General features: G+C 46.4%; 2 protein-coding genes and 1 long non-coding RNA gene across 21 annotated transcripts in view; 2 read left to right on the top strand and 1 right to left on the bottom strand.

The window, feature by feature from the left end:
• The window catches only part of Diaph1 (diaphanous related formin 1), a 94,179-nt gene extending 85,288 nt beyond the window's left edge, over positions 1 to 8,891 (top strand). For both annotated transcript variants that reach the window (XM_027927920.2, XM_027927919.2), the window contains 2 exons: positions 428 to 514; positions 6,903 to 8,891. In XM_027927920.2, coding sequence (XP_027783721.1) covers positions 428 to 514; positions 6,903 to 7,060 — 245 coding nt within the window. In that variant the 3' untranslated portion in view covers positions 7,061 to 8,891. The remainder of the gene's footprint in view (positions 1 to 427; positions 515 to 6,902) is intronic.
• Positions 8,892 to 10,577: 1,686 nt separating this feature from the next.
• LOC114086625 (uncharacterized) lies at positions 10,578 to 11,258 on the top strand. Its single transcript, XR_003581649.2, has 2 exons — positions 10,578 to 10,695; positions 10,896 to 11,258. It is a non-coding gene; the product is annotated as an uncharacterized lncRNA (long non-coding RNA).
• A 93-nt stretch (positions 11,259 to 11,351) lies between these two features.
• Positions 11,352 to 21,358, bottom strand: part of LOC114086611 (protocadherin gamma-C3) — a 166,738-nt gene continuing 156,731 nt past the window's right edge. For all 18 annotated transcript variants that reach the window (XM_071612296.1, XM_071612290.1, XM_071612292.1 and 15 more), the window contains exons 3-4: positions 18,314 to 18,402; positions 11,352 to 13,363 (exon numbers count right to left, since the gene is read on the bottom strand). In XM_071612296.1, coding sequence (XP_071468397.1) covers positions 13,137 to 13,363; positions 18,314 to 18,402 — 316 coding nt within the window. In that variant the 3' untranslated portion in view covers positions 11,352 to 13,136. The remainder of the gene's footprint in view (positions 13,364 to 18,313; positions 18,403 to 21,358) is intronic.

The following is a 21,358-nucleotide window of genomic DNA, read 5'->3' on the forward strand; positions in this document are numbered from 1 at the left end:
TCTCTGTGAGATGAGATGTTTGTATAAATTGGAGTGAAACACTTTAGGGTAGAGCTGGGGTGATATAATTGTCTATTAATTTCACTATTGCTGTCTCTGTACTTACCCTGCTCTTGAAGTTGGGCAATTTGATAATTCTGTGTGCTAGTCCTGATTAGGTGGGGAGAATGGCACTGCAGGGAAATATTCCAGGGTTTGCAATGAATAAATAGCAGGCAATGAAATCTTTTGTTTTGCCATTTTTAAACAGACACAAGTAAACACAGGCCTGTGAGTGTTGAGGTGGAGCCTTCCTTGTCTGTTGTGAACTTTTAGCCACTACAAAAGAGGGGATTCCAAGCAATAGCCATACATTTCATGTGGAACTTGTCATTTGCCATATTGCTCTGGCTGAAGAGTTTTACAACTGTATCTTTGTTCATGACAGAGGGTGATGAGACAGGTGTGATGGATAGTCTTCTAGAAGCTCTGCAATCAGGTGCAGCATTCCGACGGAAGAGAGGACCCCGTCAGGGTAAGTAAACAAAATGGAACCCATCCTGAAGCGGGTGAGGCCTTTATGTTCAAGGTCCTGCTAGTCTTGGGCTAAAGAGCAGATGTGGTGCTGTATAAGTTTAGGGATTTCCCAACATCCCAGCATTGAGAGTGGATTATCTAGTGCTCTTACTCCCACATTAGAAATACTGATATCAGAGAGACTGACAGCAAATCAATTACATTTGACTATTCTTGCATTTCTCCCATTCTTAAAGCAGAAATTTGGAACAAGGGCACCATGCTTCAGGACACAGGGATTTGAGTGAGAATTTGTGAATATGAAAATAATTGACCCTATGGGCTGGGTTACAGCTAAATGGAAGAGTGTTTGCCTAGCATGTGCAGGCCATGGGTTTAGTTCCTAGCACTGCAAAAAAAAATTTTTTTTTTTTTACCTAAATACAAAACTACATTTGATATGGATTAAAATATAAAGAAAAAAATAACTCACACTTCATAAGAAGAAGACAGAAAAAGAACTAATATAGGAAGTATAATATCCTAGAGTGGGAAAGTGAGGCATCATTGTCCTCATTTGTAAGACTGTAGAGGACTACCCAACTAAAAGATTACCCTGTGTCTAGGAACTGCCTTTTCCTTGGGTGCAGTTAGAGTCTGCTATCCTTGCCTTCCCCACATTCATGCAACCTCCTCTCACATGTAAAAGATTTAAATTAGACTGAACCAGATCCTATAAAAATAATATAGAGATGAAAGGACAAATGATTCAGTCATTATTCTGGTGAAGGAATAATGGATAAGTTTCCTGTGAGGGTCACTGAATAACTAAGAAACTTTTTTTGGTGTGTGGTGCCCAGGGCCTCATGCATGCTAGGCAAATGCTCTACCACTGAGTTATACCCCCACTCTCAAGAGACTAGTTCAAAAGAAAGTATGGCCAAGGCTGCCCCTCATGTGAGGTTGATCTGCACCTTTATGTCTAGTGAAGTCCCTCTGGGGCTGGGAGTGATGACTTCTTTGTCAGGTTGAAAAAGAATCAAGAGTTACAGAAAATGCATCATCAAAGATTTGTACTTCTGAGGGATGAAAGGTGTGTTCTCTGTTCACTGGTGTACTTTGTAGGCCCATTTGATAGGAGCTGCACTTTTTTTTTTTTTTTTAATAAGGGAAACTTTTTTTTTTTTTTTTTTTTTTTAGTTATAGGTGGACACAATGTCCTTATTTTACTTTATGTGGTGCTGAGGATTGAACCCAGCGCCTCATGCATGCTAGGAGAGTGCTCTACCTCTGAGCCCTAGCCCCAGGAGCTTCACTTTTTTACAGAGTTATGTGGCTAACTTTGGCCAGTGCTTAGCTATTAATATGCTGATGTCTATAGGCCTATAGTACCTGTCACAGCCTGAAAAAATGACATAAGGATCAAGGGTACAGAACATACCAGCACACATAAAGTCATTTTCCTGGCCTGAATGTCTTAGATTACTATGAGTTTTATATGTGATAGCCAGCTGCCTGTTTCTACCCAGACTGGAAGGGAAATTCTCTTGGACGGCTCTTCTGTATGACTTTAAAACCTTCCCTAAACAGAAGAGTCATTAGTTACATCTTATCTATTTTATGGCATTCTCTTGAGTAAAGCCTCTCTAACTGGGAGGAAAAATAGATATGAAGGGCTTAGAACTCTGGGCTTCTAAGAACATTTAGTCTTATGAATAGGCATTTGGGTAGAGAGTACAGCTGGTAGTACTTTTGTACGAGACCATTCCTACCACTGTATAAGGTGATATGACTTTACATTAAGCATTAGGCCTAATAGAAATACCTTGCTTCTCATTTACATGTCTTCCTCAACCCTCTCAGCCAAGTGCCTGTCTGTATCAGATTTTGTTGGGGAATTCCCTTTTAAAGGTCTTCCTGTAGAACTATACTAGAATCCCAGATGCTTCCTATACACAAGCAGCCAGACATCAGTGGCTTCCCTCTGCTGGGGAGGTCCCATTCTCTACTTCTTTCCAAGTGGGAAGTTGGGACTCAATAGGCAGAGGAAGCAGAGACTTTGTCAGAACCTAACATTTCAGCAGAGGACCTGAATTAGTCAAAGTACCATCTCCCAGAGAAAGAGGGAATAGGAGACTTATGCTCGGAGTGAAATTGCTAAGAGCCAAAAACCAAAAAAAAAAAAAACCAGCACTGTCAAGCATATCTGCATCAGAGTCCTTTCCCAGTGAGGCAGCTGTCCCTATTCAAAGACACTGGCCTTTTCCCTAGAATTTAAAGGAATGTTGAATTCTTCCGGTCTCTGGAGACATGATGAAGTGTCCAGAAACAAAGACCCATTGAGGAGTTGGGAGAGGAGAGTTACTATCATAGGACTGGTTCATTAAAAGCAACATGTAAACTGCTATGATCTGCGGGTTGTGGGAGAACAATGGCTTGAGTGTCAAGGGGAAGAATCCATGTGATTGTATTACAGCTATTTTAGGCTCATGATTGAGTCAGCTTTTGGCCTTAATGACTCAAGTTTATTTCCACGGCCGAATTGTAATCTCTTATACACAGGCCATTTGCTCACTGAGATGTAAGTCAGGGAAGAAATAAATTCATTTCTCTCTCCTTTTCATTCCCTCTCCCATTTCCCAGCTTCCCTATAGGCTTCACCTATACCAATAGAACCTTAGTGCTGGGAAAATTCTGAAGAGTCTTCATGGTTATTATCTAACCTGCTCATAGGTGAAAGGAATTAGGGCCCAGATATGCATAGCTATCTAAAGATAGAGCCCACCTAGATCCATAGCTCCCTTTTGTGATTCCAAGTCCAGGGCTGTTTCCACTAAGCCTGCATGCATGGACAGGAGATGACCATGACCCCTCTGTATGGGCTAGAAATGCTATTTCAAATGGTCTCTAGTAAGAAGAGTTCTGGACATGATGAGATTTCTTCAGGAGCTTTTCTGATGACTACCTGACTAGAGAAGGTTGGTAAGAGTGTTCCTGAACCACCACTATTCTTTCCCATCTTTTGTAAAAATAGGACAGGAAGTATAATTAGAGTTTTAGACAGTAATGAGTTATTTAGGATGGTAATGGTTGCTCCATCTGTCCTAGTTTCCTCTTCCCTAAGGAAGCTTATTAACAAGAGCACTTCCTCTTCAGTAGTAGTTTTGAGCCTATGTTTTATAAAGGTCTTTTTCCAAGTCATTAGCATTTTTCTAGTTCAGCTATACTTCTAGTGCCATATGGTTAATTTTGCTGATGTTTTTATCCTAGTTCACCCCTAACTTCTAGGAATCCAACCTAAGAAAGCTTTGACAAGTATCTTAAGATTATTCCTTTGCCCCACAGTCTGCAAGACCATTCTCTTATGAGTTAATCATCCTGCCACATCCCATCAAGTCAAAATGGTGACCTGGTTCTGTGGCTACTTTTTAGCCTTTTTTTTAAAATATTTATTTTTTAGTTTGAAGTGGACACAATGTCTTTGTTTTACATTTATATGGTGCTGAGGATTTAACTCGGTCCTCAAGCATGCTAGGCAAGCACTCTACCACTGAGCCACAACCCCAGCCTTACCTTTCAGTCTTAACAAGTACTTAAGTTTGGAAAAGAAGGGGAGAGGGCTGGGCTTGTGGCTCAGAGCACTCACCTAGCACATGCCAGGTGCTGGGTTTGATCCTCAGCACCACATAAAAATAAATAAATAAAATAAAGGTATTATGTCCAACTCAACTATTAAAAAAAAAAAGAAAAGAAAGGGAGAGGTCATTTTTTCTTGATTGTTCTAACTATTTAGTGTAATGGTGGCAGTGGAAACCAGAATGCCTAGGTTCTGTTGATTCTGTTGCCAGTTTCAACAAGAGCTTTCCCATCTCCAACCTCAAAATTTAAAAGGAAAATTTGCTCTTCTCCCTACCCACCATCTCTTCCTGGTTCTTATAAAATACATTAGAAATTCCCAGAGTCTAGAAAAATCCTAAAACACTGTTATTAGGTACAAGTGTCTTCTTAGTTTAAAGGAAGAAGCCAATTAAAGCAGCAGCTTCAGACTTGCCACACTGGAACTCTAACTTTGTCTTGCACAGGTCAGGTATCCCCAAAAGCCAGTGTTCTTTTTCCCAGGTTCTAGAAGCAGAAATTATTTCAACTCACAAACTAGACATACACTGAAGTCACACTGGGCATATACTGGAGAGAGAGAAACACACACATAGTTGCAGTACTGCTAGAGATTGAATTCAAAGAGCAATATAGCGATCTCAGAACCATCACCTTTCTGGATATGAGAAGTGGGATCCTAGAGAAGCGAGTACTTCAGGTAAGAGTGAAAACTAAGCCAGTCTGAGGAAGATTTTCCTGAGGAGGAGAGACTGAGAAGGAAAGTGGGAGAAGCATGCACAGAATAGAGCCATAGAATCAAGTGGGCTCCTTTTACTCACCTGTCAGATGTTAACACTACAGTTTGTATTCATAATTCAAGTGAGTGCTTGGTAAAACCTCCAGAGTTTAGGTCTCATATCTCTGATCTGCAACAAGATAAGCCCTTATGGCTATCAGTCAGGGGCTTCACTATTCTTTCTCCTCTTGGTAGATGACCCCTTATGTTCCTGGGAGGAGGAGGAGGAGGAGGAGGAGGAGGAGGAGGAGACCTATAAGTTGGTAATCTGTGGGCATGCTGTGTGCTCCCTGCCTGACCTGTGGGTAGCCTCTGCAGGCAGGAAGACAGTGGCTCTGGGTCATGGCTCTGCAGTGAGGCTGACAGGCTTCAACACAGTGAAGACTTTGGGCTCTCTGATTTCATTTGGCTTCTGCCTACCTAAAGCTTTTTGCTGCTCCAGAGGAGGCATTTTGTTCCCTGGCTCCTCTGAACTGTTCTTCCTGCTCATGTCCACAGCTGTGCCAGTCCTGCAGCTCTCATTTAGGAGCACTCAGCCTTTTCATCCACTCCTGCTTCTTTAAGGCTTAGGCACTGCTTTCTCTACTCCACTTTCCTGGGTCCCCAAAAAGTCGTATTCTTTATTTTTTTCCCCTTAATTTAATTAAGCTATAATTCACATAACTAAAATTCGCCTTCACTGGATTTTAATATAATCACAAGGTTTTAAAATTATCACTGCTAATTCCAGAACGTGTTCTTCATCATCTCCAAAAAATCCTATACCCATTAACAGTCATTTTTTATTAATACATAAAAATTACATTACATGTATTTAGGGGGTATCTGGATGTTTTGATTCATGTAGACATACTATGTAATGTTCACGTCAGGTTAAATAGTGATCTCAAACATTTTATCATCTCTTTATTCTGATTCTCCCCTCCCTATCCCTTGGCAAACACTAATCCACTTTCCATGTTTTGGATTTGCATGGACTAGACAGTTCATAGGAATGGACTGATATATATGGCCTTTTGTATCTGGCTTCTTTCACCTTAAGCTAGCTAAGCTACTTTATGTATTTGCAGTCTCTGTGTGCTGCTTCTAGGGCATGGGAAGAAGCAAAACATCTTGAGATAGACATAATCCCAAGGAGCTGCCTTCCTGTTGAAGATGCTGGGGTCATAAGTCTAATAACAAATATTAGAGTGTTGGGTACAGGTCCCAAACGTTGACAGAATCACATTGATTGACTGGTTCTTCTCCTGGGATGACAACTGGAACTTCATAATCCTTTAGGCAGAGATTTCTTCATTGGGGTCCCATCTTGGCCATCCTTGATCCCAGCCCTATCTTTTCTCACATGCCTTTTATCCCTCCCCTACCAGCATACACACTCATATTCTTTACCTGTCTTGTAGGGCCCTTGAAGAGGTGGGAAAGAGCCAGGCATTTGGCATTGGTTATTGGAGAAACACATGGGAGTATGGTATACATGTGATGCCACTTAGTGGCTGCTACTGTTTTTTGTAAGAGCCCCCCAGCAGCCTTCAGCAGACTGCCTCCTATGAGGAACAGCCCTCCTGGGGCTGACTGTAATGTATTTTTGCCTAGGAGCTTTCTGTGGACTGCCAATAAAATAATAATAATAATAATACTCTATACCAAGCTTTAGCCTCTTTAATTTCAACAACCCTGAGAAAATAAACTTTGAGTACATTATCTCTCTTTAAGTATGACATGCCAATACTTAAAACCAGTTCCTTCCCTTTAGCCCTGTTCAAACCTTAGTACTGTTATCACACAAGGAAGGAAGCAAGGGTAAGATACGCACTCTCTTATATTTTTGCCACCCAAAAATATATCCCATGGGCTGGATCTCTGCCCCTCCTTCTTCAAAGGTAATGGTCTTTGTGAACCAGAAAAGGCAACCATATTTGCATGGCTTCTGGCTGAATGTCTACTATAGAATGTGAAAGAGATTCAAAACAAGGCCTTCCATAGACAGCATCTCTCATATCTTCTCTTGCAGCCAACAGGAAGGCTGGGTGTGCAGTCACATCTCTGCTAGCTTCAGAGCTGACCAAGGATGATGCCATGACTGCGGTTCCTATCAAGGTGCCCAAGACCAGCGAAGGAGTCCCCACAATCCTTGAGGAAGCCAAGGAGTTGGTTGGCCGTGCAAGTTAAACTGGATCCCTGGGCCATGGCAGCTCCTAAATGGAGCCTGGATTGTCTCGCCCTGCAGCATGTGCCTAAAGGGTCTAGGGGATATTCCTCTGGGGCAACCACTTCCACTACCCTGACCCCATCTTTCTCTGGCCTGCTGCTCTCTGAACATCACATCTTCAGCTGCCTGGAGACCAGAGGAAAGGGTCGTGTGGAAGAGGCCTGAGACCAACTCAGCCAGCCCTGGCTATTGTATTACCAAAGCAGGGGACCCGTTTGCTGCCTTAACCCTGTTTCCTCTGTTACTCAAGAGGGCCTTGTCTTAGACAAAGTGCAGCCTGCTTTCTCAGCCCAACTTTCTATTGGGTATGTTCGTAGGTCAGACTTGCTGAATTTGTGCTTTTCTTTTGTGGTTTCTCTGGCCCTGAGAACAGCATGGAGCTTATGAACCTCTGGGCTAGATCCTTCCCTTCATTGCTGTCACCTATGCTCTTCTCTTCCCCTCCTAGCTGTTGTTATTTATTACTAGTGCTGTGGCATTGGGAGCTGCTTCTAAGAAGGCCGGAGCAAATCCCACCCTTACCCCTCTTCCTGGAAAAGGCTCCCCAAAATAAAAAGGATCTGTACCACCCTACTTGTTCCACTGTGGTCCAGGCCTGAGCCTGTGGACAGGTAGCTATGGCATAGTAACTGTACCGGGTCCATCCCCCAGCCCATTGCCATGCCTTTTGCCTTTGCCTCCCTAGACCCTCTGTATCAGCCTCCAGGCTACTGAGCCAGGGTGCCCCCCCCCCCCCAATCATTGCTTCTGCAGAGTTTTGATGCATCTCATTTGGGGTATGGGCTATAGTGTGACCATCCCAACACCTCACCCCCTATCTCCAAGGAAATGGGAGGTGGAGCCTCCTGGCTGAGAAATTGTTTTGCAAAGGATCTATTTTTGTACGAAAAAAAAAAATTTTTTAAAGAAAATATAACTTCCTTCCCCTGTCCCCTCCATAATGTAATAAGGTTTGATGGTAGGTTCAGAGTTCTAGGGCTCTCCTTACAGGCCATAATCCTGAACATGCCCCTGGACCTTGGCCTCAGTTCTCAAGCCTTTTGGACTTTGAGACTTAGGTAGAACTCCCACCACCACCACCACCATCCTGCAGCACTTCTGGGGCAGGAGGAGCTTCTGATTGGGCTGGGCCAGGCCCAAGAATAACAGGAGCTCTGAGGTTACAGTTTCTATGAATTTAATAGATTATCAAGCCAAATGTACAAATGCTAACTGGGCACTGGGAATCTGGCACAGGGGTTGCTTGCACATACACCCTGTGCTCCCTTCTGAACAGTGGGCAGACCAAACTATTTGGTGGCCCCAACCTCAGGAAGCTCAGATTCTCTGGCTTAGGGTGACACTTCTGTCTCCCTTGTGCCACTTTGAGCCCATCCCAGCTAGGGAGAGAGAATGGTACTTTTAGAGATTGGCCCAGAATTATAGTTAGAGAGTGGGGAGCTAAGGAAATTTGAGGGGGCTTTGTGGCCAGGAAGGGGGGTTTTGGTTGCTAGAGCTTGCGTCCAAAGGGGCAAAGGCAACTCTTCTGGGCTATTTCAGGGAAGACTGGTGCAGGGGTCCTGTTGCTCCCCTGAGTCACCTTCTTCCTCTTGCTGGCTGACATCTAGGGTTTTGATCTGACCCTTTCTTTTTTAATCTACTTTTGCTAAGATGAATTTAATAAGAAAAATTTTTAAAAAAGAGGAGTATACAAAATGCAAACCTGTTCTCTTGCCTCTTGGGCTTCTGGGATGTCATCACCTCCAGTTTGATGGGTTTGTTTCCAACTGTTAATAAAGCATTGAAACAACACCGCCTTTCAGCCTCCTTTGTGAATTTCTAAGCTATTTTTCTTTTCAGTCCAGGCTCCTCTATTCTTCTATCAAGGTGCCCAAGAACAGTGGACTGCCAAGAAAAAAAAGTAATACTCTCTCCAAGCTTTAGCCTATTTTATTCCAACAACCCTATCATAAGAAAATAAACTTTGAGTAGTTTCTCTCTCTTTAAGTATAACACGACAACACTTAAACCCAATTCACAACCCTGGTTGACAAGTCAGTCAGAAAGCTAAAGGTGCCAGACACTATGCTTGAACACAGGGCTAGAAATGATTAACACATGATGTTTTCTGCCCAGCCAGAGCTCACCTCAGGGCCATTTACTTTCCATAAAAAAATAAGGAGGTGATGCAGGGGTTGGGACTCAGTGGTAGAGAGCACTTGCCTAGTACTGGTGAGGCACTGGGTTGGATCCTCAGCACCACCTAAAATTAAATAAAGAGATTGTGTCCCTGTCTACAACTAAAAAAAAAAAAAGAAAAATTTTTTTAATGAGGTGACTTAAGCCCCCTGGCTGTACCACATTGCTGCAGTGTGGCTTGGACACCTTTTCTTGAACTGACTTCCAGCTCCCCACTTCCCCATGCCTCCGATGTCACACAATTTCACAGCAGGACCTGTGCCTCTTTGTGCTGAGCAAATCCTCTGACTCCCATTTTTCCCATTCCCAACATCTGTTCTTTTGGTGACCACATTCAAGAGTAGAGAGACTTAGGGTGGGCTGGAAACCAGGAGCCTGCCCAAGCAGAGGCAGACCAAAACTGAACAGTGGGCAGACCAAACTCTGGTGGCCCCAACCTCAGGAAGACTTTGAGTACATTATCAATGTACTCAAGCTACAGAGGTCAAGCTACAGATGACTTGCAACTCAGAGCCATACTTGCTGGAGCACTTCAGAGACCCCCACAAAGAAACCTTACCCGCCAGGAGCAGTCCTGAGATAGACAGGGAGGGGCCTGGAGAGGACCACAAACCATGTTGGGCAGCCCCTGGAACTAGAAATAAAAACCTTTTAAATAGCTCCAAGGCCTGGGCAGTTGCCTCCCACATATGGCCGAGGTGTAGAGGTGGGCAGCGGGCTTCCTCCCTTCCCCTCCCCAAGAGGCCACGTGTTTCTGGCTCAGAGCTTTAAATTCCCACATGCCAATTAGGGACCAACCACAGCTGCTCTCGTGCTCTACCCGTCTGCTGCCCTGCCTGGAATAGAACCCAGGCGCCCGGCACCCCGCCCCTCTGCAGCCTGGCTCTGAGAAACAAAACACTTATCCTATCTCAACAACAGTGCACACCACCCTTCCTCCCACGCAAGAAAGTTGCCCCCAGATGCTTCGTTGGAAGGCTTGGTTTCCATGACAACAGACCAGGAGGTGATAGAACTAGCGCCCCCCCCCCCCCCCCACACACACACACACCATCACCACCCTCATTCCGCGCGGAGGAAGCCCAAAGACAGCCCTCGGGCTCAGCGGTTGGGTAGGACTCGCTGACCCTCCACATAATCCTAGTGGTCTATGATTCTGTCCTAACGCCCCTCCGGGTTCCCCCTCCCCCTCTTTCCTGCAGCTTCTGAGGCTGCGGCAACCTCGGAATTCGCTGTGCTGGGAGGAGGCTGGCGGAAGGGGTGGGGAGATGGGAGGGCGAGAGTGAATGGAGAAACGCCGAGAGCAAAGAGGGAGGGCAAGCTGGATTTTCGGGCCATCTCATTTCTTGCTCGCCTTTTTAGCCCCCTTGACCCCCTCGAGAAAAGGATGCGTCCTCCAATTTGTCTGTCTTTGCTGGTAAGAGGTGAGAGGGAAAGCAAGTTCCAGGTGGGAAAATACCGCAGGGAACAATCTCCGCCCCCGCCCTCCGCATTTCCTCCCACTCCGCGGTGTTCCCAAAACCTCTAGGCAGCAGGGGTAGAGGGAGTGCGAGAAAGAGTTAATTTTGGCGGGGAAGGGGCGGGCGAACTAAGCTAACGTCCCCCGCGCCCTCCCAGAGCTGTTTGCCCGGCGCCAACCCTCCCCCGCCCGCGCCGGTTCGCCTCTTCTGCCTGGAGACTGGCGCTTAGAACCTAACCTAGCGGAGGCAGCCGCCAGCATACAGCCAACTGCACACGCACTCAGACTCCCCACCCCCACGACGGATCCCCAAGTCCACACACACCACGGCAGACAGATCTACAAGCACAACGACAGTCCATCGCAGGCAGACACGACGGTACCCAAGCATGCACAGCCATATTGGACAGCCCAACACCGACTCGGGATGCAACACACACACTCCCACTCCCACACTCCCTCTCTTCAGAAACAGATTTAGACCCTCTATGAGAAAACAAAATAAACAAGATGCAAACACTCGTCTCCCAATTCCGCTCTTCCAGCTTTACACCTCTCAGCTCATCACTTCACGCGTGCCAGGAGCTCCGTCTCTTAAACAGAAACGTTCACTCTTTCAGAAGAAACCTTTTTATTATTTTTTCGAAGAAAAAAAGCCATATAAATATTAGAGTATAAAACTTGCGTGAGATACAGGAAGAGGGTGGGTAGGAGCTACGTGACTATGCGAAAGAGAAGCGCTTATAGAAGGAGTCAGTACGGGGGAGGGGGTCGCCGCAGCGCGTGGACACAGCACAAAACACAGCACGGGCCGCCGCAGGCAGATTCAAGGACAGACGGCTGCGCGCAGCCCACCGCCCGCTGCCCACTCGCCATCACGTAAAAGCACACCGCACTACATACACTATTGGCTATTCTACACCAGCCGAGGGAGGGGGCTCTACACTACTTTTAAGGGCTGGGGTGGGGTTCTCTTGCAGCCGGGCTGGATGAACCGGACCGCGGGGCAGAAGTGGGTGGGCAGAGGAAGGTCTTTGCTCAAGGAGGCACTGGGGGACTTTAACCAGGCTCTGGCCACTAAGGGGTGGGCTGAGGGCCTGGACAGTGGCCTTCACAGAGAAGAAATGGCACCTGGCAAGATGAAGGACCTACGTTTTGAGTAGTACAGGGACCCTGTAGAAAAGCCCCGCCTATCTACTTGGTTTCTCTGTAGTTCTTAGCCTCCCAACCCAGGAACTAAGAATGGCCTTGCTGGGCTTCCCTTCCTATCAGGGTTCCACAGTGGCTCCTCTGGAGTACCCAGCACCCACAGAGGCCCCTCCGACCTCTCCAGGGGACCTACTCCTAAACCCAATCAGAGCTTCCTTAAACTGAAATGCCCATTTAAATTCATTGGTCCTGATAGCTCAGCCCAAAGCCGCCTGCCCCGGGCTGAACCCTATATGCGGGGGCCTAAGGGTCCAACCTGGTGCTTGGTTTATGGCTGGAATTTGGAGATCTGGCCAGTACTCTGGGGACATACAGAGCCTCCTTTAAGACCCTGTAAACTGATGGACTAAGCTTTGTCCATCCTCTCCCCATCCATATACACAAACTTCCCTTCTTTAGCTTACCACCCCCTACTGTCTCAGAACATGCAATGGAGTCTCTTGTTTGAGGAGGGGTGGGGAAAAATCAGCATGCAGTGGGAACATCAAACAATGAAAAACAAAACAAAAGACTGGTCCCCAGGGCCTCGGGAAGAGGCTTGGTAGCAAAATGCCTTCCCTAAATCTGGCAAGCATCATCAGTACCACAGGGATGCTGACAGTATGGTGACCCCCAAAACTTGAACATTGGTCTTAGGATCTAGAGAGGTGAAAGGACTCTCACAATACCATGCTTTGGGGGAAGATTGAGAACTGAAGGAGAGACCAAGAGGTCATGATGCCTTCCCAACTCTACAGAACTATGACCCTTCTTAGATCATGTGGTACCTCAATACCCCAACCACCTTACTCAAGAGAGGAACTTTGTAGGAGCAGGATGAGGTAGGGTGGAGGGAAGCAGGGGATGGATGGGCCTGACTGATTTGGAAGATGGAGGAGTCCAGCTGTAAGAAAGGGTGTGTGACAATGGTTCTTGGTGTCTACACTAACCCCATTACCCCCATGGGTACAGCAAATTGATTGGATGGGGGTTCCCAGCAGAACTCCCTTTGCATATTCAACCCCTTGGGGGCAGAGAGAGGGGGTATTTACTGGGCACTTGTTTCTGTTTCCCAAGGGGAGCATGGCCTTATCCCCTACCAGTATCCTGGGGGTGAGCCCTGAAATTCTGAGATCTGGGTACAGGTAAGGAGAAGCTGGGTTGGTTGGGGAAGGAGGCTGTCCTATAAGGCTCTAGGCCTGGCCTCCACGTTACTTCTTCTCCTTCTTGCCCGACTTCTTCTTGTTTCCATTGCCACCTGCTGGGGTCTTGCCATCCCTCTTGCCAGGTGCATTGGTGAGTGTGGCATTGCTGCCAGGGATGTAGACGTTCTGGCGGTAGTCGGGCACATGCTGCAGGGTGAACTGGGGTCCATAGCGGGCACTCAAGCCCATGGTGCCAGCGCCTCCTCCCAGGGTGGAGCTCCCATCAGCAGCTTCTGCAGAGAGAAGAAGATCAGATCATCAGATGAGGGCAGTGACTCTCGTCCTACAAGCAGTTACTCAATGCCTTCAAAAATACCCTGGAGCTTACCATGATGAACACTGGGAATACACCACATAGTCTGGATCCACAAGGAGTTGAAGGTACAGGTTAAGCGTGAGAAAGCCTAGGTTTGATTCCCAACTATTTTTCTTACTGTGATCCTGGATAAATCGATCTAAATTCCCTGTGTTGCTTCAATTTTCTGATCTGCAAAATGGGGGTAGTAATAGTATCCACCTGTTCTGGTTTGGATGAAATCTAAAACTAGAAAATATACATAAAGTACCTAGAATGGTGCCTGGTGCTTGGCCAGTGCTCAGAATATGTTAGATAGTAGTTCCCTCAGGGCTAAGACCCTTGGCTCCCAAATCCTTGCCCTAGCTAGCCCTTCTCCAGGGAACATCTAGCTTCCACATTAGACCATGGTTGGCACATAATCCTTTTCTTCTCCAACCATGCCCAGCACAGAGTAGTGAATCAGAAGTTCTATTATTGGGAGGAGGAACTCTTCCAAACATTCACGTCTTGGAAGCATTTGACGGCCTACTCTGTGTCAAGCGCTTTGTTCCATGTTTCACATGCAGCCTCAACCCAACACCTAATGAGATATATGGGATTATCCTCATTTTACAGGTGAGGGTTGAACCAAGGCTGAGAGAAGCCCAATACCTGACCCCGAAACTTGGTCTAAGTGTATCTAAGCATATGCTGCAGGGTACAGCTACTCCCTCCACCACTGCCACCAGCTAGGATCTTATCCCTGCTCTGAGGGCAAAGGAGGTGAGAGGAGAAGATAGGGATGAATCATGCACTAGGAGACTGAGAAGATGATGACTTGGGGGACCACCTTAGTATAGCAAAGTTAGATAGAGGCTCAAAATGTCTAAGCTAAATGACATCTGGAAGTGCAGCCAGCCCAATTGTTTGCTGCACAAAAGAAGAAACTGATGTCCCTAGCTCAGCATCTCAGAATCTGCATGGTAACAGGATCTCCAGGTGACTTGTAGGTACTTTAAGGTTAAAGCACATTAATAACTATCATAGGGTTTTTATGAGGATTAAATGAGATAGTGCTTCATCCAATGCCCAGGATAAGTGCTTAATAAATGTTAGTCACTGCTGTTGTCATACCATCATCATTGTTTCACCCATCTACACTATTACTCTCTCTGGCTGGGTGGAGGGTGCTGAAGGGAAACAGGGCTTTGGGCTCACTGCTGGAAGACTCCGAATCCTCTATGGCAGAGAAAGAGTTAAAACCCCAGGAATGCCCAGCCGGGCTGCCCGGAGAACTTGCCTCTCAACCTCCCTCGGCCCCCACCCTAGACCCTGGAAGCCTGAGAGAGTGACTAAAGCCGGAGAGGCTGAGTAATCCTCGGATACCAACCAGGGATTGAGAAACAGGAAATATTTTTCAATGCCGGGGAGAGGGGGCAGGCATAAGAGGAGGAAGAACAGAGATGAGTCTCTGTCTTTCTGCCCTCCAGGCCCAGGACTGGGTTTCTGCAGCCTCCATTTCAAGTTCCAAATCCCTGGAGCTGAGGGCCTTCTGGGGGCAGGGACATGGCTGGGTGGGAAAGAGCAGCTGCCGGCTTCCTTCTCTCCTTCCCCACCAGCCCCCTCCCCCAGCCCTTTCATTGGGCTGACATTTCCCTGTTTTCCCTAATTAATTCCAGGAGGGAACTGAGTCCCCAGACGCCTGCCCCCTCCCCTCCAGCCGCCAGCCCCCAGCCACTTCTAACCTCCTCCAGCCTGGAATGGAAGCGGGGGAAGGGCCCAGATCCGGCTTCAAAGAACCAAGATTCCAGCGTGATTTAGGGATAGAAGGAAGGGGAGACCCAGGAGGTGCCAGAGAGCAAAAAGAGAGAGTGTTTCATCTGCACTGTCCACAGAAGAAAAAGACGAAGAAATGCAGAGAAACAGGGATAAAGGAGGCAGAACAGAAAGAGAAAAGGCACTTCACAGACTCTGTGTGCACCCAAGATCTCTGAGAAGTATCCAGAATGGTGAAAATGACAGAGCACGCTCCTGCCCACCTTGTAGGGAAAGGAGATGGGGAATCCAACATGTATGAGACAGAGACCAACATGGAGTTCTGTCTAGTCAGCTCTGCCTGTATGCTCATCTATAAATCTGAGGGGAAGATGTTGCATTGCCAACTTTTACCTTCTATATAATCAGTTCTCCTAAACTCACTCTCTACAGCCTTCCCCCAACTCCCAGACCCACACTGGGCAAGGACCAGGATTTTCTCTTAGTCTAAGAAGACAGAGACTTACAAAAGCAGCAAGAAAGAACTTGGCCTGAGGAGACGGGGTGACTGATGCTGACTTCTCTCCTGTGCTAGCCCCACCACTGCCCAGTTACCATCCTCTGACCCCACCCAGCCCAGGGCTGAGGCAAAGACTCACAGTAGCCACAGAGGCCTGAGGAAGCTGCACCTGAGCTGGTGAAGCTGTCAACTGTAGCCTCCTTTGGAACACACATCCCCCAAGGATCCCCCCACTCCTCTCTGTCTGTCTGTCTCTCTCTCTCTCTTTCTCTCTCTCACTGACCCTCAGCAGCCCCACAAGCCTGGCTGGGCTGGGCTCCAGGAACCTCTCTGGTTCTGGGGCCAAGAAGTGGGTGTGAAAGTGAGAGCGCTTGACTCTGCCACCTCCCTCCTAGGTCCATTCCCCAGGGCCCACGGGCAGCCTTGGGTCAGGACCTATGTGGCTTAGAGAGGTGGAGTCCTGACAGGGGAGCGTGCGCTGCTATGGCCCTGCTCCAGGGAGAACTTCTGGGAGGGTTTTGGGCCATAAATACTGTTTCCATTTCTGTTTTTAACATCTGGATTTAGGCTAAAAAGCCAACTCTCTGGCCTTAGGGCTCAAGGCCACAACAGCTAAATAGACCAGTTTACTTCCCTCAGGGGCTGGACTTGGCATCTCCCCAGAGCTGCCTGCCTCTTTCATACTCAACAGCTGGCCTCTCTAGGATTAAGGCCCATCAGACCAGGGAAAGCTCTACCCCAGGGGGCTGGCAGCCCCTACCACCTCTTCCTTCCTAGTCCTTTCATCAGCCACAGGCCCGACCCTACTTAACCTCACAGACATCTAGAGTAGGGTTGCCAGAGAACAAAAATACAGGGTGTCCAGTTATACTTGAATTTCAGATAAACAATGAGTAATTTTTTTAGTAGTCCATCTGATGCAACATTTGAGATAAACTTATGCTAAAATAGCACTTGTTGTTCACCTGAAATTCAAATTTAACTGGCCATCTTTATTTTTAAAAATATTTATTTTGGGGCTGGGGTTGTGGCTCAGCAGTAGAGCGCTCGCCTAGCACGTGTGACACCCTGGGTTCGGTCCTCAGCACCACATAAAAATAAATAAACAAAATAAAGGTAAAAAAAAATTATGTTTTAGTTGTAGTTGGACACAATACCTTTATTTATTTATTTTTATGTGGTACTGAGGATCGAACCCAGGGTCTTACATGTGCTAGGCGAGCGCTCTACTGCTGAGCCACAATCCCAGCCCCTTAACTGGACATCTTTTATTTTACAACTCTAATCTGGGAGAATAATGCAGGGCATAAGGAGGAGTTCAGCCTCTAGACATAACCAGCTAAAAGAAACTGAGGCTGGATCTAAAGGCAGAAAGTCAAAGTCACTGTCATAGAAAGAGAATGAGTTTGGGAGTAGAGCTGGGTTAGAATCATAGCTGTGATCATAACTGTGCAGCTCAAAACAGGAGGCCCCGCTCCCCCCCACCCCCAGAAGAGTAACATCTCACACCCCTCCTCTGTCAAATGTAAATCATTAGGTCTGCCTTGAAGGGCTGGTCAGGCGATTAATTGACATGAGGCACTTTGAGTTTAGTATGTGCCCTGGACCATGGTAGAGATATTATGGTTTCTCCTGGTTCTCTGCCCACCTATCCTCCAGATGTGCTGGAAGGCAGGACATAAGCCAGTGCCTTAACCCTCGTAGGCCCACATTTGCTGCTACAGAAGCTAGCCATTAGTAATAGGCATTCCTCTAATACTGCTTTTTTCCCTATAATGGGCCACCTAAAGTTAATATTTAATCAATGGTAACCACTATGTATTCTAAGGACTCTGCCAATCCTGTGCTGAGGGCCTCCCTTACATTTGGCCCTCACAACACCACAATTATTAATATTTTGCCCATTTCAAAATAAGTGAAACTGAGGCCCAGAAGGATTTACCCAAGGACTCACAGCTAAGTGGTGGCACCAGGGTTTGAATCCAAACTGACCTGCTTCCAAAGTCTGTGCTCTTAAGAACTAATGATATTATTCTACTTCCCTTGCTCAGGACCCTTGTGGTTTTTCAGGGACAGCCACCATTGACTGAGTCCCTATTACATGTGAGGCTCTTTGTTAGCTTTGTGGGAAAATCCTAGTCCTGGTCTAAAGGTGGGGGCAGCAAGAAAAAAGGAGTCTTTTTCTCTCTGCTGGGAATATCCACACCCACTGTCACTGATGGAGGGTTTGCATATGCCAGGTCCAGTCCTCTACATTTTAATCTTCACAATAACCCTTTGGAATTACTGTCCCAATTTTTCTTGGCTGAGGAAACTGAAATTCAGACAGATCAAGCAAACTGATCAAAGTCACAAGGATCGTGTGTGGCAGAGCTAGGACTTGACCTAGGCTATCCCCGTCCAGAGTTAGGCCCACATCTCCTCAATGGATGGTTATGACTTGTTTACTCCAGGCACCCAGAACCCCCAACCCCTCTGCTGTTCTTTAGCCTGGAATCAGGTTCTTTCTGACCAGCTGCAAGACCTGGAAAAACCACACAGGATGATATCCAGTCTCCATCCATGGTGGCTGTGGGAGTCACCTCCAAGCCCCACATTTCCCAACCCACCATACACATTGGCACCACTTACCGCTGGCGGAGGCCAAGATCATGGCTTGCAGCATCTCTGTGTCAAATTGGTTGTTGGGCCAGGTGCCAGTTTCATCACCATTTTGGGAGCTGGGGAGAAAGTGGGATGGTGAGCAGTGTCCCCAGCCTGCCCCATTCATGCCCCTCCTGGCCTGTTCCCAGGGTTCCCAAATGTAGTATCCTATCCCCAATCCATGCCCAAGACCTGCTCCTTTGAGTGAGGTAGGAAGTGCTTGTCCATTCCTTCAGAAGCCAGATCCCCACAAGTCAGTCACCTAAACCAGCTTATCTATTGTCGCAGATGTAACTAATAAACTGCATCCCCTCTCATCCTTCATGAAATGACACTGTTTACTGTCAGAGCAAGGAACACCAGACCCTCTTGGGAGGACAGAGACAGAGGGAATGGGAGAGGATGTCCCAGAGCTCAGAAAGGGGTAGGAATCCAAGAAAACCTAGGGGAGATGCAGAAGGCCTCAGGAGATCCTGGAGCAGGGAGAGAAACATTCTGAAAACTCAAATAAGGTTCTTCAATGACTTCCTAAGTTCTCAGAATAAAATCCAAGGGCATATAAGAACTTGTCTCTTATATTTCACAAGAACACCCACCTCCTGCTCTATTCTCTAACACTCTATCATCAAACCTTTTCTCTGGAACTTCCCTGTTCCTCAGGTTCCCACTTGCTGCAAATCCATGGGCAGACGCTAATTCCTAGAGTGACAGCTCTCAGCCTTTGCCTTGGTAACATGAATAAAATGTACCTGAGGGGAATCCCTAAACCCTAGTTGGGCCAGAGCCTGCTCTGAGGTAGCACAGTCACCCTATTGCACCTAGACAGAGGTGCACTCTACCACAGTGACCTCAGCAAGGTGGGGACTGTGTCTGCCTGCTTCTTACTGAAACACAGAACATGAAGCCTGGCATTTGGACCTAATTAGGACTCCTAGAGGCTCTGGATATTGAAAAAACATGAACATCCATAATTTTTAAAAATATTAACTATAAAAGAACCCTAAAGAATTACAACATAATTTAGATTTCTCCCACAGTGATAATTTCCATCTTTTTTAAAAAATATATTTATTTTCAAGGATCAAATTATCTCAATTTGTGGGGGTGGTGGGATGGGGAAGCAGCCTAGCATACACATGCAGTCTGCCTGTTAGGTAACTATTGGCAGCATCTGGCACAGAGAAGCTCCTCAATAAATAGTTGTTGCCTGAATGAATAAATAGTAAAGAAGTCAGGGGACCTCATAGGGATAGATTCCTTTGAGGTAAAAAGAAGGTTCCTTATGGGAAGGGCTTCAGGGCAGACCTTAAATCTATGAAAGTGAACGTGTAGCGGGAGGGGGGTGTTGATGCTCATGGTGGGGTGAGCACCACCAAGAACTTTACAATGTTTGCAAGTTCTGTCCCTGCTTATAATTTCTCCTGATCTGGGACTCCCCATCCCCAAGTAGGTAAACTCCGTGTAAGGCTCAGACAGAGCACATAGCTGCTGTATGTCAGTTCTAAGCCATCATAACAAAAGGTTAGAGTGGAGGGCAAAGCAGGAATCTCATTCCTCCCTTTCCAGAGTGGGAAGAGTTGAATTCTGTGCCCACTTACTCAACAATATTTATTTTATTTGTCTCAACAAGTATTTATTCAACAACTATTATGGATGTTCCAGACACTGGGCTAGGTGCTCATGTGGTAGGCGTGAGCATGAAAGAAATAGAACCTCTTTATGGTGCTCATGGTACACATTGAGAGGTTGATATTAAATGATCAAAAAATAATTTAATTGTAATCATGGCAGGTGCAATGGAGGCAAAGAACAGGGGGCTACCAGAATATTTAAGGAGAATCCTGACCTAGTCAGGGTGAGGGAGCTCAGTTATTTTAGGCTTCTCCAAAGAAAAGATTCCAAATTTAAATCTGAACAAATTATCCAGGTGACTTGTAGAAGGAATGATTGAAAAGCACCACTTGGTAATTGCTGATATAAAAACAGATTCAGGCAAGGATCATCAGGAAACACTAAAATATTAAAATTGGGTGAAGGGCTGCTGCACATCTCAAAGTACCATCCACAGATTACTTTTTAATCACAAATATTTGAAAATATCTTTATAAAGCAGAGCACAGTGGTACCCTCCTGTAGTCCCAGCTACTCTGTAGTCTGGGACAGGAGGATTGTTTGAGCCCAAGAGTTCAAAGCTAGCCTGGGCAACAGAGAGACCATCTCAAAAAATAAAAATACATAAAAGTATCTTTATAATGGAACGATCTGGGGACATGGCTTTCACCAAGTGGACAAACTTAGCATCACTGATAATGGGACAAACTGACATCAAAGGATGCCCAGCGTGATGCTGTAGGGAGCAGAACATCACCCATGAATACCCTACCAACACTGCTTAACCTGAATCTGACCACGAGAAAACAACCAGCAAATCCAGATTGTGGGGCATTTTAAAAGACAATTGGCTGGATTTTTTAAAACTACCTATGTAATCCCAGTGGCTTGGGAGGCTGAGGCCGGGCAATCATAAATGGAAGGCCAGTCTAAGCAGCCCAGCAAGACGGCATCTCAAAATTAAGGAAAAAGTAGGGAGGTGGGAATGTGGGTCATTGACAAAATGCCTCTGGGTTCCATCCCTAGTACCAGAAAGGAAGGGGGGGAGGGGCAAGGAAGAAGAAACAAAAGAAGGGGGGAGGTTATTCTAGATTAAAAGAGAAGGACATGGCAACCAAATGCAATTCATGCTCCTTGAACGAATCCTGCATTTTAAAGAAAAGATAGAATAAAAGGACATATTGGAGTTGGGTGCAGTGGTGCACACCTATAATCCCAGCGGCTCAGGAAGCTGAGACAGGAGAATCACGAGTTCAAAGCCAGCTTCAGCAACATGAGGTGCTAATAAGCCACTCAATAAGTCTCTAAATAAAAACACAAAATAGGGCTGGGGATGTGGCTCAGTGGTTGAGTGCTCCTGAGTTCAGTCTCTGGCCCCCCCTGCAAAAAGGACATATTGGAAATATTTATGAAAATCTGCTA

This window comes from Marmota flaviventris, chromosome 5, assembly GCF_047511675.1.
Source record: "Marmota flaviventris isolate mMarFla1 chromosome 5, mMarFla1.hap1, whole genome shotgun sequence".
Classification (NCBI taxonomy): Eukaryota; Metazoa; Chordata; class Mammalia; order Rodentia; family Sciuridae; genus Marmota; species Marmota flaviventris.